The following is a 16,138-nucleotide window of genomic DNA, read 5'->3' as shown; positions in this document are numbered from 1 at the left end:
TTGTTGAGAGTTTTTATCAAGAAAGGGTGTTGGATTTTGTCAAATGCTTTTTCTGCATCAATTGATATGACTATGTGATTTTTATCTCTCAATTTGTTTATGTGATGTATCACGTTTATTCATTTGCGGATATTGTACCATCCTTGCATTCCTGGGATAAATCCTACTTGGTCATGGTGTATGATCTTCCTGATGTAGTGGTGGATCCGATTTGCTAGAATTTTGTTGAGGATTTTGGCATCTATGTTCATGAGGGATATTGGCCTGTAATTCTTTTTCATTGTGTTGTCTTTATCTGGTTTTGGTATTAGGGTGATGCTGTCTTCATAGAAGGAGCTTGGAAGTGTTCCTTCCTCTTGAATTTTTTGGAATAGTCTGAGGAGGATAGGTTTTAGTTCTTCCTTGAATGTTTGGTAAAACTCCCCTGTGAAGCCGTCTGGTCCCAGGCTTTTGTTTGCTGGAAGCTTTTCGATGACTGCTTCAATTTCTTCCATAGTTATTGGCCTGTTGAGATGTTTAGATTCTTCCTGATTGAGTTTTGGAAGGTTATATTTTTCTAGGAATATGTCCATTTCCTCCAGGTTGTCCAGTTTGTTGGAATAGAGTTGTTCATAGTATTTTTTTTTTTTTTAACAATCCTTTGTATTTCTGTTGGGTCTGTTGTTATTTCACCTCTTTCATTTCTGATTTTGTTTATTTGGGTCCTCTCTCTTTGCTTCTTGGTGAGCCTGCCTAGAGGTTCATCAATTTTGTTTATCCTTTCAAAGAACCAGCTCTTGGTTTTGTTGATCTTTTGTATTGTTTATTTTGGTCTCAATGTCGTTTATCTCCACTCTGATCTTTATTATTTCCTTCCTTCTGCTTACACTGGGCTTTTCTTGTTGCTCTCTTTCTAACTCTTTGAGTTGTAGGGTTAGGTAATTTATTACCATTGTTTCTTGTTTTTTGCAGTAGGCTTGTAGAGCTATGAACTTCCCTCTCAAGACTGCTTTCGCTGTGTCCCATAGATTTTGGATTGTTGTGTTTTCATTGTCATTTGTTGCCATGATGTTTTATTTCTTCCATGATCTCTCTGGTAACCCAGTCATTGTTTAATAGCATGCTGTGTAGTCTCCATGTGTTTGATTTTTTTGGATTGTTTTTATTGTAGTTGATTTCCAGTTTTATGCCACTGTGATCCGAGAAAATGCTTGATATAACTTCTATCTTCTTGAATTTGAAGAGACTTTGCCTATGACCCAACATATGTTCTATCTTTGAAAATGATCCTTGTGCACTTGAGAATAATGTATATTCTGTGGCTTTGGGGTGAAATGTTCTGAAGATGTCAATTAATTCCATCTGGTCTAGTGAGTCATTTAGGATTGATGTTTCTTTGCTGATTTTTTGTTTAGAGGATTTATCCAATGGTGATAGTGGGGTATTAAAGTCTCCTACTATGAATGCATTGCTGTCAATCTCTCCTTTGATATCCTCCAGGAGTTTTTTTTATGTATTTGGGTGCTCCTGTATGGGGTGCGTATATGTTTACCAGAGTTATTTCTCCTTGTTGGATTGCTCCCTTTAGTATTATGAAGTGGCCTTCCTTATCTCTTTTTATGTACTTCACTTTGCGATCTAATTTTTCAGATATAAGTATTGCTACCCCAGCTTTTTTTTCATTTCTATTTACCTGAAAAACCTTTTTCCATCCCTTCACCCTCAGTCTGTGTGCGTCTTTTTTTCTGAGGTGGGTTTCTTGTAGACAGCAGATATATGGGTCGTGTGTTCTTATCCAATCCGTTACCCTATGTCTTTAGATTGGGGCATTTAATCCATTTACATTTAAAGTTATTGATAGGTACTTATTTGTCGCCATTTTTATTCTTTACCCCTGTGTTCCTTCTTCGCTTACTATTTATTTATTTTTTTACAGCAGACCCTTTAGCATTTCTTGCATTGCTGGTTTGGTGGTAATAAACTCCCTTAGTCCTTTTTTGTCTGTGAAGCTCCTGATTTCACCTTCAATTTTGATTGATAGCCTTGCTGGGTACAGTATTCTTGGATTCAGACCTTCCTTTGCATGACTTTGTATATTTCATTCCATTCCCTGCTGGCCTGATGAGTTTCTGTTGAGAAATCAGTTGCTAGTCTGATGGGGGTTCCTTTGTAGGTAACTTTCTGTCTCTCTCTGGCCGCTTTTAAGATTCTTATTTTGTCGTTGGTGTTTGCCAATTTAATTATAATGTGCCTTGGCGTCAGTCTTTTGGGGTTCATTTTACTTGGGATTCTGTGAGCTTCTTGGATTTGTGTGGGTTTTTTCTTCCCTATATCAGGGAAGTTTTTTGTTATTATTTCTTCAAACATGTTTTCTATTCCTTGCTCAGTTTCCTCTCCTTCTGGAACCCCTATTATGCGGATATTGTTTTGTTTGGTGTTGTCCCAAAGTTCCCTTAGGCTCTCCTCCTGCTTTTTAATTTTTTTTTTCTAGAAGCTGCTCTACTTGGGTATTTTTTCCTACCTTGTCTTCTAGCTCACCGATGCGGTCCTCTGCTTCTTTTAGTCTACTCTTGATGCTTTCTATTGAGTTCTTTACAGCAGTGATGTCATTTTTCATTTCTTCTTGGTTCTTCTTCATTTCCTCTTGGTTCTTACTCATATTATTGAATTTGTCTTCCATTCTTTTCAGCCACCTTATGACCATTTCTCTGAATTCTTTCTCTGGCAGGGTGCTTGCGTACATTTTGTTTACTTCCTTTTGTGGTGATGCCTGCTTTTCTTTCATATGTGGGCTGTTTCTTTGTCTCCCCATGGTCTCTTCTCCGGGTGTCTGATTATGTAGTTCTCTCTCTCCTTATCCCAGGCGAAATCTGACCTTTACGTGGTTGAGTGTAGAGCTCCTCTGAATCTGCGTGTTTGCGCCAATTGGGGACTGGGGTTCGCAGCTGTTTGGTGGGTGCCGCAGTTGTAGATTTTCAGGTTTCCAATAACATCCACTTTCCCCTTCAAGATGGTGCGGTCTCCGCATCCGAGCCGGTGTCTCCGGGAGGGAACCCAGCAGCAGTGAGGGTTGCCTGGTCAGGGGACCCCCATCCAGCACTCCCCCACCTTCTCCTGGAGTATAGCTGTCCCTTAACTCTCCAACAGACACTCCCTGTGTGACCCTCAGCTGTTCTTTCTATCTGCTCCGGGACAAGGCTCGGGACACTTCTGTCTATTCCGCCGCCACTCTTCCACAATCCCTAGGCTGGCATATTTTTACCTGCTGCTTGCAGGACCTGTTCAGAGAGCTGAGAGTTGGCCTCCTTGGGAGCCAAGGCCTTGCCTTGCTGCAGGCCCTGCTCCTCTAGACCTGGGAGATATTGCAGTCAGATCAGAGTTCGGTTTCCTGCAGAAACTGGTGAGTGAGCCACTCTCGTGGCCATCCAAGTCCATGGGCACTGCTGTGGCAGCGGGTATTGGAGACTTCTGTGGCAATCTCGGATTTACGGGTAGGCTGGAGGTATGCATCACCATACTGGTGGCAGCTGGCGCTCTTCTGGGCCCAGCAATGTTTTGAGGTCATTTTAGTGGGTTCCATTCACTTTCTGGCCTCATGGCTTTTCCTTTTCTTGCAATAGTTCCTGGGCAAGATAAGCACTTCCATTCTGCAATGTATCTTATACAAAGGCTCAGAATTCCTGGTTCATTGCCTTCCCTTTCTCTGCCACTCCCCAGTGTTGAGGACTGCAACAGACTTTTTCCTTTCTTTTAGAAATGTCCTTGTTTATTTCCAAGAGAATTTGGTGGCTATTGCAATGCTGTCCTCATAAATGTTTTAACATCTGAATCCCCTCCTACCCCACAAAAGTCCTGATTTGTCTTGTTTGCACTTACTTGTATTGTTTTTTATTCTTTTGGACACTCTGAGGTATGTGTTCTGTTGATGGCTATTGCAGTGCTGTGCTCATAAATGTAATCTCTCCTGGTTATAGGTAATTTTAAGTAATTTAGAATTTTGATGTTTGTTAAATAGCTTGGCTTAAACTACTATTGGAGTCAGGAGTCCAAATGGCACTTAGATTGTAGTAAAAAAAACAATAACTGAGGTTTTGCTTAAGTTGTCCTCTGATGTAAAAATTGGTAGAATTTCTCCACTTGTTACATTCATCTCTGTCTGTTTTGTTTTAAATTCTGGGGTAATAATTATTAATTGTCCTGAGTTGCTTTTCATTTCTGGATCTCTAACTCTGAACTTTAATTTTCCCTACAGAGCTGAGAAAACAGAAGTCCTCAGTGAAGATCTGCTACAGGTAACTAAATTAAGTATTTTTAAAATGTTCTGTTTAAAGGCATGTTAAAAAAAATCCATAGGTGAGAGCTGAAGCTTATGGGTTTTTTTAAAGCCTAAAGCAGAATGACAGTGGTTAGTATCGTTTGAGCAGGAAAGAACGGCCGTTGAGTTGTATGGTGATAAAGGGGATGTGAAACTGGTCATGGTGTGTTGTTCACAAGAGGCTGGCCCTGCTTTCTAGCGCCAGGTGTTGGAATGGGGGTGGGGGCCTGGTCACAGGTCCGGGGCAGGTCGAAGGGCTGGAGTTTGTTGCTGTGAAGGTGCCTTTGATGGGAGAAGCCCTGCCAGCTACAGCAGAGGCCCCACTGGCTTCACCCTAGAGTTGTGTGGGGTTTTTCACTTGTTTGTTTTTATTTAATCCTCACCCGAAGATATTTTTTTCCATTGATTTTTTTTTAGAAAGAGTGGAATGGAGGGAAGGGGGAGAGAGAGAGAAACAGCGATGTAAGAGAGATACATCAATTGGTTGCCTTCCACATATACTCCACCTGAGGATGGAGATTGAATCTTCATCCCAGGTATGTGCTGTTGACCTTTGGTGTGCGGGCAGACTGTAACCACTGAACTACACATGTGCCCAGGGCTTATCCTAGAGTTGTTTTTTAAATTTTTATTGATTTCAGAGAGGAAGGGAGAAGGGGAGAGAGATAGAAACATCAATGATGAGAGAGAATCATTGATCGGCTGTCTCCTGCATGCCTCTCACTGGGGACCGAGCCCGCAACCCAGGCATGTGCCCTTGACCAGCATCGAAACTAGCACCCATCAGTCCACAAGCTGATGCTCTATCCACTGAGCCAAACTAGCTAGACCTAGAGTTTTGACTCCTTGCACCCTCTTATAATCTGGTTCCCCGACTGAGTTGAGTTGGGTCCTGCGGGACTTAGGGTCTCAGTGACAGTTGACTGGATGTGTCAGAACCACCATGAGGCAATAGAGTGGCCTCAAGTCATTAGCTTAAAACTTTCTTTGCTCTTTGTAGGGAGAGGCGTTGCTGCTCCGGGCCTGAGCCAGGTCCACTCCCCTCCATCTCTCAACAGGTTTCCCTAACTTTAGGGCTGGGTTGAAGGCCCTGGACCCTTGATACATATCATTTCACCCTTCCCTACTCCATCCCCACCCACACCAGACACTTCAGGAAGGACAGAGCCCTCCTCACCTGCCTCCTTGCTTCTCATTTCTGTAATCTGCCCGTCTGCTCCAGGGCGTCCCTGAGGACCACAGGCCTGCTCCATGGTGACTCCCTGTGCAGGGAAGGCGCATAATTTTAAAAAATGCTGCTTCTACCACATCACGCCGCAACGTCCTAATTATGACAGCCATCTGCAGTAGAATATTTTAAGAGCATAGTTTCTTTTCTTTCTCTCTCTCTCTCTCTCTCGCTCTCTTTTTTTTTTTTTTTTTTTTTTTTGGAGGACTGGAAGTTTTCATTAAGGATTAGAAACCCCCCCCCCAAGATTTATTAAAGAATTATAGTCTTAATATTTTCTCATTGTTTTATTTGTCATATATTTCTAACTCTTTTTCAGACATTCAGAAATATTGTTTGGTCCAGTTAAGCTTCAACCACACTCATTTTCATAAATGTCAGTATTCTCTCGCCCACCCCCACCTTAGTGGCATACATCACTTCACCTAATCCTTGAAGCCCTGAGATGAGGCCAGCAGCCCTGTTCCCTGGAACACAGGCAGCAGCCATCTGTTCTTGTCCCCTTGCCCAAACATCTGCTGGCCTGAAGAGGTTGCCAGTTTCTAGGAACTCCTTATTTTGTGACACCGATAACCTTGTCCACCATAATTGCTGCAGATGTTTTCCTGATTTCTGTTGTTATTAAGTGTAAAGAGGGAGAATAGTGTTTAAAGGTGTGGAGTCTGGTGCCCAGCTACCTGGATTCGAACTCCAGGTTTGCCCCTGCCTAGCTCTGTGGCCTCGGGGATTTACTTAACCACCCCATGCCTCAGTTTCCAGTTCTCTGAAAGGCGGGTAATAGCTGTATCCATCTCATAGTTAACCCTGAAGAGCATGGGGTGGAGCGTGGAGCCTGGCACATGGTCCTGCTGCAGGGCGATGTGTTGTTTTGTTCCCACTGTTGCATGCCAGAGATGATTTTGTTTCTGGTGTGAAATTTCCCTTAACTTGCTCTGTCCTCCTACATCAGCGATTTTCAGCCTTTTTCATGTCATAGCACACATAAACTAATTACAATCATGCGGCACACCAAAAAAAAAATATATATATACATTTTTTGCCCATCCAACAAAAAATAGGTATAATTTTGATTCATTCACACTGGATGGCTGTTGTCATTTTTTTCATTGACTATCTAAGGGAAAAGAGGTCAGGGCTCCTGGTATAGCATATTTTAAAAATACTTGCCATGGCACACCGGTTGAAAATCACTGTCCTGCGTCCTTTCTTGGATCTCCGTGAGAGCTGCTTAAGAGGCTGCCTTTTTATTTAGCTTGCATGTTGTTTCCTGTGGCAACTGTGATTCCCAGGAGGCAGGAACCACCATGCATGTACTGTTCTTTTTCTAATGCCTTGCACAGGGACTCAATAGATACGTGTCCTTTCAACAGATAGTAAGTGAGCACCTTCCATTTGTGTGCCAGACAGCGCTCCAGGTACTTGGGATATGGAGTGAGCAGAACAGACCACAGCCTTGTCCCTGCTGACTGTACATTTTAGTGCAAATGGGAGTCAAAATGAATGGAGTTTTTTGGGGGGTTTCCCCCATGTTTTTGTGTCAAGAGAAGAGTGTATATTATAAAATCTGACCATTGTAAGCTTTGGGGAAGCTGATGTGGCATCTGCTGCTAAATATAAACGTGCCTGCCAGACTGGGGCCCTGGTGACCCACCAGGCTTGCCTCGGGACAAAAGCTGCTCCGTGAGTGAGGGCCTTAGGGAAAGAGGCACTGAACCTCCTCATTGGGTAAAATGTTTGGGGTAAAAGTGCATTCTGCTTTGAATTTGTTGATTTTTCTTTAAAATAGAAAGCATCCCTAAGGGCCTGTTTGTTCTTCGTGAGTCATCAGAATACACATTTTTGGCATTCCTTCCTGTAAAAAGCAGCTCCTTTGCCATAAATGGCCATATCCCAGCAGTAATATTTTGGGAAGCGAATCATGATGTGGGGGTCCCCTAAGTCAGTGTTTCTTACTACTGGCTGCCATTCTGTTTAGAGGCTTATTTCAAAAACAAAGACAAAAACTCACCCCAAGCCCAATAAGGAATAGTTTTGAAAACACGGACCCTGAGGTTAAATTGTGGACATTTGCTGTGTCTCTTCTGCTTGCTGTCTGTGTGTGGACAGCCACATTGCCATGTGCAGGAGAGCTGCTGAGGGCCCTGTGGCTTCTCCCTCCCCGCGGTGGGCCTGGTCTGCGCTGGAGGTTGGACCTGACACGTTCCTGGTGCTGTGGCGTGTGACATCACTGCCACTGTTCTTTCTGTGGCAGGTTTAGATTCAGCCTCTCAGGGATCTCTGCAATGAGGGAGGTCAGTGGGTCTCACCCAGAGGTGACCTTGCTCTCTGAGGGGTTATTGGACATTTTCTGGACACAGTTTTCGTTGTCACAACTACTGACATCCAGTGCATAGAGGCCAGAGATGATGCCACACATCCTGTCATTCACAGGACAGTTCCCCACATCCCATAGTTACCTGGTGTCAGTGGACAGGAACCATTCGCATTTTTGCCAGGAGCCAACAAATCTGACTGCAGGGTCCTTCACTGCCTAATGCAGGCGCCACATAAGGAAGAGGCTGAGTTTGTTCTTCAGCCCTGCACATGGCTCATTTGTCTCTGTTTTGCCAGATCGAACGGCGCCTGGATGCGGTGCGGTCAATGTGCCACCACTCTCACAAGCGCCTGACAGCATGCTTCCAGGGCCAGCATGGCACGGATGCTGACAAGAGACACGTGAGTAGCAGATGCGACTCTGCTCTCGGTTCTTGTCTCTTTGAGGGGCTTTCTCCTTTGACCGGCTGGATTCCCCAAGCAACATCAGCAGCTTTGCCTGCAGATTTGTACCTTATCTCACATCCATGCTCACAACACCTGCCCGCCCACAACATTCTTTTGAGCTTAAGATATCATTGAGCTGAACGCCCTGCCCACTCCAGTGCTTTTGACTTGAGCCATTTGTCATTGATTAGAGAATGGACATGTCAGTTAGGAATCCTTTAATGGCAAAAGCTGAAGGCTTGTCTGAAATTCACTTAGAAAGTAGAGTTTATTGGCTTCCTAACTAGCATTTCAGTGATGAAGCCACAAGCCCAGTGTCTTTCCTTCTCTCATTTCTCCCTTCAGTGTCTGCTTGACCCCTAGTGGATACCCCTCCTAATTGCCGGTTGGCTGTCCGCAGCTTCCCTGGGCTCTCTCTCCTGTGTGTGTCCACCTGGAGTAGAAAGCATCTCTTTCCAGTGGTTGTCTTTTTTTTTTTTTTTTTAATTGATTTGAGAGAGAGAGAAGCATCAGTTGGCTGCCTTCTGCACACCCTCTAATGGGAATCGAGCTCACAACCCAGGCATGTGCCCTGACTGGGAATCAAACCGGCAACCTCTCAGTGTACCAGACAATGTCCAACCCACTGAGCCACATTGGCCAGGGCTTCCAGTGGTTGTCTTACTGGGGTGAAAAACCTTCTTTTGCTAGGTTGTTTTGTTTGTCACCTGGTGTCTCAAAAGGAACAGCTGGTACGCAGATGACCTGTGTCACTTTCTTTTACATTTCCTACAGACATTTATGGGGCATGTTGACAACTGGGTCATTCTTCTCTTGCATAGCACCAAGCATTCTGCAGTGTGTATGTCAAGGAGTGGAAGTTTGCAAACACCTACAATCCCAGGAGTGCCTGCCGCAGGTCTCGTTCTTCAGAATCAGCCCAGTGCACTGGGGCTGCCCCTGCCCCTCCTTCTCTTGCCAGGACTTCTGCTCTGTTTGCCCTTTTAATATTGTTTCCTGAGGTCTGTCCTTCTCAGTCTCACAGTCATATGCTTTGGGCCACTTCCTCTAGTCTCATGGTTTCTAACTGATGTCTGTATACAGGGACTTCTAAACCATTTTCAACCAAGTAGAAAGCTACCTCCCCTCGCTGTCTGTTCTGGCAGGCATAACCAGTTCTTCTGTGCTGACTCAAATTCTATCCCCCGGTTCCGCAAGCTGGAAACTGCGGGGTTATCTTACGTCCCTTTCAGTTTGCCCTCAGTGTCCTGGAGCAGTTCAGTGAGCATATCTTGCGATTCTCTATGAGTGTTGTTTGACTTCCTCACCTCCCCTTCCACTCTGCCAACCTGGTTCCAAAGCGAGACCTTGACTGCTACAGGCACCTCCTGATCACCCTCTTTTCCAGACTGTCTTCAATCTGATCACCAGAGTTGGTTTCCTGAAATACAAATTGATCTTGTCATCCTCCTGCCTTAAAACAAAGAGACCAAAAACAAACAAACAAACAAACAAAAAAGCAAAAAACAAAACAAAACCCACAAAGAAACTTCATTTAGTTGTTCTCGACATTTGGAAATGTGTAGAAACATTTTTGGTTGCCATAGGAACTGAGGTACACTACTGGCATTTGGAGGGTAGGGAACCAAAACGCCCAACATGTGCAGTGTCTGAAGGGATAGTTCTACACTTAAAGGTGCCCCAGTGCCAGCAGCGCCTGTCACGGACATGCTGCTGCCTTTGTGGGCTAAGGTCTAAGCTGTTAGCATGACTCACGGCCTTGCTAATCTGATTAAATTCCCCTTATCAGTCCCATTGTCTCTGTTTCCTTTCCTTCATGCTGTATGCATTGTCCACACAGTTTGGTGTTTGATAAATGTTTGTTTGTGTCTAATGAGTATATGTGACAGCAGGGCTGTGCCTCAAAGCAGACACAGAAGGAATAAGACATACCACATGCAAATGCTGGATGAGTAACAGGTCGTCTCCACCCTGAAGGTGCCCACAGCCTAGTGAGGGAGATACACACAAATGGATGACTATAAAGCAATATGCTAAATAAAATATGCACAGGGTATTATGGGAGGACCAAGAATGGGCACCAGAGGAGGAGAGGGATAGTCAGGTGGGCTTCCTAGAGGAGGTGGTATCCTAGCTTTACACAAGGGAAGTGAATGGCAGGTGATGGGCATATTCCAGGGAGCAGGGCCAAGGGTGCCTGGCCCTCATTTTTAAAACCTAATGCCTTAAGCTTCCTTTCCCAATCTCAAACAAAAGTGCCTGAGACTGGCCTCTGAGGAAGTCTGCACTCTGCATGTGGGAAGAGGAGTCACTATGGAAATGATAGAAGAGGGGTGACCAGAAGAGGTCATATAATATGGAGAAAGTCACAGCAGTCTCTAGGGCTCTAGGAGAGACAGGAGGAAATCCCACAAGCCCCACCAGTAGCTCCAACATGTGAAGAGGAAAGAATTGTGGGGAGACAGGGCGGTGGCCTCAGCCCGAGCCATTGACACGGCAGAGCTCATATTGTGGGTTGTATCGATCTGGAATTGCTTCTCTGTGTGCAGTTGGCATGCCTTTTATAGATCACGACTTGAGGCTTTTTCACTGAAGCCCTAGGACTCACCTCTCCATGGAGGAGTTGGATGTTGGTGGACCGCATCTTCATCAATGAGCTCACATGTCAAATAAGCAGAATGTCCTAATGTTGGCACATCAGGAGACAGGGTTGTTGTGGCTTTGGGGTCAGCAGGGGAGCCACAGGCTATTGGCACTGAGAGCTGGGGTGATGCTCAATAAACAGACTCCTCTTTATGAACTCCCCCAAAGGCCCGAGAGCTCTGGGGCTGCACCAAGTGTATTTCTCTTGATTGTCATGGTTACCTGTGTGAAATGCCCTTGAAAGGCAGCAGGACTGAAATATGCAACTTTTCCTCTGTTGAGATCAAACAGGCTCCCAGTTTTCAGGGGTCTTCCTAGTCTAGAAGTGTGGAGATGGCAGTAGGGCAGGTGAAGCCTACTACTTGTTTGAAAATAACTTGGGAGGAAGGCAGAGAGGTAAAAATACTTGTGGTTACTTTTATATTTCAGCAAGCTATCCATTTGCATGGTCAAAATCTACAATATACCAAAGAAGATAAAGTGAGACCTTCGCAGCCTGTTTCCCTGGTACCATTCTCCCAGAGAGACTCTGTATAAGACAAGCAGATATGGTGTGAGTGTGTCGGGTGGAGCCCTGTGAAAGCAGGAAAGAGAGGGACATGCTGAGGTCAAGGCACAGTGCCCTAGTGAGGGGGAGCCTGTTCTGCTGTGAGTGCCCTTTCTAATGGGAAGGCAGAGTTACGTAGGCACTGCAGCATGGGAGGTACCTTCTGTGAGCAGATTGCAGTGCTGTAGCCACCCCACTGGTTACTTCCTCTCCTCTTTTACTCGGATTCTGAGATAAGCTATCAGCCAGTGGTGGAAAACCCACACCGGGGCTCAGGCCAATGGCACTGGGGTCTGGCTCTGCCATCCCTCACCTGGGTGCCTGGCCATTCCATCTCTCCTCCCGCCTCCAGCTTCCTTGGCTGTGCAATTAGAACATTAATCAGATGATTCTTATGGCCATTTTCAGCTGAAAAACAAATCTGATAGGAAAAGAAGTGGCTTTGTGCTTAAAACCATAAAAAAGTTTATTTGGAAATTTGGCTAGATAGTTTTAGACATGTAGCTAAAGCTAAATCTTTATTATTATAGCCAAATTAACAGCCAGTTTAAGAATGATTGTTCTAGCAAAAGTTTTTGAAATAGAGCACCTTACTGCATTTATTTGTTGTGATAATCAAAGTAACTCTGGGTCTAGTGCCTGGGACATAGTGTGCACTTGATCAATTAATAATAATAATAATAGTACAGCAACAGCAACATGGCTGCTGCCATTTTGAGTACTTGGTGAGTACTTGGTGTTGAATCCCTCCTAAGGGCAGCCACAGCCCTGGGCCCTCGCCCCATTCTTATCCCTATAGTCCAGGCACGGGAAACTGACACAGAGCTTAAGTCACACCACTCATACCTTTGAGACTCGAGCCAGGCTGTCTCTTACCTATGTAGTTTGTCTGGAGGAGAAACAAGTGAATGATGATCTGAAGCAGGTAACCTAGAACTGGTTTCAATGCTAACGAAAAGACGCACTGTCTTTTGCCTTCCAGAAAAAGCTCCCTCTGACAGCTCTCGCTCAGAACATGCAAGAGGCATCGACACAGCTAGAGGACTCTCTCCTGGGGTAAGAGGCACTGCTTTGAGAAAGAGAGCCAGGGGCCCGGTGGGTCAGTAAAAGTGGATGGGTGGGGGGTGTCCATGGCAGCCATTGTGTGTTCCCGTCATATGGAGGGCAGAACTGGCTGTGCTAACTAGGTGCCTGATTCAGTGAACACGAGTTTGTTCTTGGGCGTCTTGTTTTTTAGGAGGATGCTGGAGACGTGTGGAGATGCCGAGAATCAGCTGGCTCTCGAACTCTCTCAGCACGAGGTCTTTGTTGAGAAGGAGATTGTGGACCCCCTGTGTGGCATAGCAGAGGTGGGTGCTTTGGTGTGGACTGGGCAGCAAGTAGTTCTCTTGTGTCTGCAACTTTAACAATAATCAGTGTCTTTGACATACACTTCTTGGAAATTCAGGGAGTGAATTGATAGTTCATAATCCTTTGCCTAAGAGAAAAGAAATTTATATATATAAAAGGCTAATATGCAAAGTGTCCCCACAGGAGTTCGACCAGGAGACTGGGAGTTCTATTGCTCACTATGACATGCGCTGACCACCAGGGGGTGGCACGGAACAAAGGAAGGCCCCGGCCGTCACCTGGCGGCCAGGAAAGGGAGGCCCCGGCCGGCCCTGATCACCGGCCAGGCCTAGGGACCCTACCCGTGCATGAATTTCCTGCACCAGACCTCTAGTTTGTAAATAAATACTGCACTTTTAAATGTTAAACCAGAAACCCAAAGCTCATCCCAATTGGTGTAAGGTATGTTTTTTTCTAGGTGGAGATTCCCAACATCCAGAAACAGAGGAAACAGCTTGCCAAGTTGGTATTAGACTGGGACTCAGTCAGAGCCAGGTAAGGAAAGCTAGAAGAGTAACCAATAAGGTGGCATCATGTCACCTCCCAGCCACCATCCCCAGCGTGGGTGAGAGAGCGCTGTATGGACAGTTGGAAGTTGTTGCAGGTTCATCCAACTGACATACTTACACCAGCTTTTAGGCCTCATTCTCCCAAGCGTGGCAGGAGGGATGGTGTTAGATCAGCCTGGTCTTAGTGCACCAATAACAAAAAGGGACAGGAAAGAAAAAAGAAACAAGTGTCCTAAAGTGGCAGGCAGTTCTAGAGCATTGCTCTTGGCAAAGTAGAGTGTGGGAATAATTAGATCTGTGATTTTAGCAGCTCCTGAGGGGCCCAGCGTGTCAGAGCCCCTGTGTGGTTATGATCACCTTCACAGTCAAATGCTGTGCTCCGAAGGGAGGCACTGGTGTAAAACTAAGTAACGCCCAAGGGCTGCTCACTTGTGGGCTAATGTCGTACGACTGGCCTCATGCTTCATGGCCTGGCCACAGCCTCAGTGCCAGTTGGTATCAGTGACCTCCCTGGGCTTCTCCTTGGGCCAGAGCGGTGGGAATAGGAAGGCAGCCACCACAACAGGCCTTTTCTCACATGGGTTAACAAACCTCTGTAAAGGGCCAGGTAGTAAATGTTTTTGTCCCTGCAACTCAGATGGGTCCTGTTGCAACTGCTCAGCTCTGATGGTGTAGCACAGAGGCAGCCCTGGACAATCTGTACATGAATGAGCATTGCTGTGTTCCAATAAAACTTTATGTACAAAGCCATGTGGCTTTGCTGCACCTGCTTGTTAGCTCTTAACTCTCAACTGCAGTCCTGTGAAGTAGATACGATTATTCTGTCTGGCAGACATGGCAGCATAGCTGTCCTTTACTGAGTTTCTTCATGTCAGATGCTTTCACCACAGCTTAGCAAAGCTGTAACAGTGCTCCCTTGCTCGCTCCTGAGCTGCCGTAGGTGGTCACGTGCACCACCTATTGCTGTTCGCTTGGGAGGCGGGGAGAAGCACCGCTCCATCACATGTACTAAGTTATTACTCCACTCCGTGAACCCCCATATTGCTGTAGCACAATGCTGTTTTTGTCATTTTTACTTACTATAAAAGGAACATAAATATTCCACGTTACGTTTGAGATTTGCTGTAGGTTTGTCTTTAGAATATTCTTCTTATAAGTGTTTTCCATTCTTAAAATGCTTCCATAGCTATGGCTTGCTAGGTACAGGACTGCATGACTTTGGTTCTGGCTTTTACTTGCTGCAAGTAATCACAGCCCCGGATGGTAGTAGGAAGAGATCGCAAGAAATGCACTGACGCCCAGTGGTACAGGGAACATTCCAGATCAAGGCAGGAGGGCAGGGGTGTTTTGTGGCAAGAATTCCATGACTAGACACTAGCAAGGGGTTTCGTGGTATGAGGTTCAGCGGTGGGGCTTGTGTGAGACAAGATGTGGTCAGTCCTGCCAGGAGCAGACAGCTACTCCCAGCACTACAGATCCTGCGTGGTGGGAAGCTCTTTTGCCTTCTTCCATTTTAGAGGGTAAACTTAAGAGAAGCTGACGTCCTAGGTACTGGCGCCTCTCCCAGGTAGAATCAGTTTTAGGGAGGGAGTTTGTCTCCCTGAGGTCCCTAAGATTGAGTGTGTAAGCTGGTTCTCAGATACTGACTACCCTCGTGCTTTGCAGGTGGAACCAGGCTCACAAATCTTCAGGAACCAACTTTCAGGGGCTTCCATCAAAAATAGATACCCTGAAGGAAGAGATGGACGAAGCTGGGAATAAAGTAGAACAGTGCAAGGTCTGAGAACATGTGTTTGCATCAATCTTTTGGGTTTTGCAAATGATGGATGAAAGGTCATATGTTGCAAATTATTTAGTATTTTAGATAATTTCTATCAGAATACTTTAAATGATATTAAAGGTGGTTTTATTTTTTTATTTTTATTTTTTAATAAACCTTTATTGTTCAGATTATTACAATTGTTCCTCTTCCCGCCCCCCCATAGCTCCCCTCCACCCTGTTCCCACCCCACCCTCTGCCCTTACCTCCCCCACTGTCCTCATCCATAGGTATACGATTTTTGTCCAGTCTCTTTCTCCTCCCCTCACACTCCTTTCCCCCCGAGAATTGTCAGTCCACTCCCTTTCTATGCCCCTGATTCTATTATATTCACCAGTTTATTCTGTTCATCAGATTTTTTATTCACTTGATTTTTAGATTCACTTGTTGATAGATATGTATTTGTTGTTCATAATTTTTATCTTTACCTTTTTCTTCTTCTTCCTCTTCTTAAAGAATACCTTTCAGCATTTCATATAATACTGGTTTGGCGGTGATGAACTCCTTTAGCCTTTTCTTATCTGTGAAGCTCTTTATCTGCCCTTCAATTCTGAATGATAGCTTTGCTGGGTAGAGTAATCTTGGTTGTAGGTTCTTGCTATTCATCACTTTGAATATTTCTTGCCACTCCCTTCTGGCCTGCATAGTTTCTGTTGAGAAATGACAATCGTATGGGTGCTCCCTTGTAGGTAACTAACTGTTTTTCTCTTGCTGCTTTTAATATTCTCTCCTTGTCTTTTGCTCTTGGCATTTTAATTATGATGTGTCTTGGTGTGGTCCTCTTTGGATTCCTTTTGTTTGGGGTTCTGTGCGCTTCCCAGACTTGTAAGTCTATTTCTTTCACCAGGTGGGGGAAGTTTTCTGTCATTATTTCTTCAGATAGGTTTTCAGTATCTTGCTCTCTCTCTTCTTCTGGCACCCCCATAATTCTGATGTTGGTACGCTTGAA

The 16,138-nt window shown here is 45.0% G+C and overlaps 1 protein-coding gene across 9 annotated transcripts in view; it reads left to right on the top strand.

Moving 5' to 3' along the window:
• The window catches only part of ARHGAP17 (Rho GTPase activating protein 17), a 109,656-nt gene that overhangs the window by 46,300 nt on the left and 47,218 nt on the right, over nucleotides 1-16,138 (top strand). For all 9 annotated transcript variants that reach the window (XR_013961282.1, XR_013961283.1, XM_080681723.1 and 6 more), the window contains exons 2-7: nucleotides 4,232-4,271; nucleotides 8,133-8,237; nucleotides 12,455-12,528; nucleotides 12,710-12,821; nucleotides 13,280-13,356; nucleotides 15,036-15,147. Coding sequence is in view for 6 of the 9 variants with exons in the window: in XM_080681723.1 (XP_080537849.1) it covers nucleotides 4,232-4,271; nucleotides 8,133-8,237; nucleotides 12,455-12,528; nucleotides 12,710-12,821; nucleotides 13,280-13,356; nucleotides 15,036-15,147 (520 nt within the window). In the remaining 3 variants the exon portion in view is untranslated. The remainder of the gene's footprint in view (nucleotides 1-4,231; nucleotides 4,272-8,132; nucleotides 8,238-12,454; nucleotides 12,529-12,709; nucleotides 12,822-13,279; nucleotides 13,357-15,035; nucleotides 15,148-16,138) is intronic.

This window comes from Plecotus auritus (assembly GCF_963455305.1).
Source record: "Plecotus auritus genome assembly, chromosome: 7".
Lineage (NCBI taxonomy): Eukaryota > Metazoa > Chordata > Mammalia > Chiroptera > Vespertilionidae > Plecotus > Plecotus auritus.
Note: the sequence above shows the minus strand (reverse complement) of the source record. Positions and strands in the feature narration are given on the sequence as shown.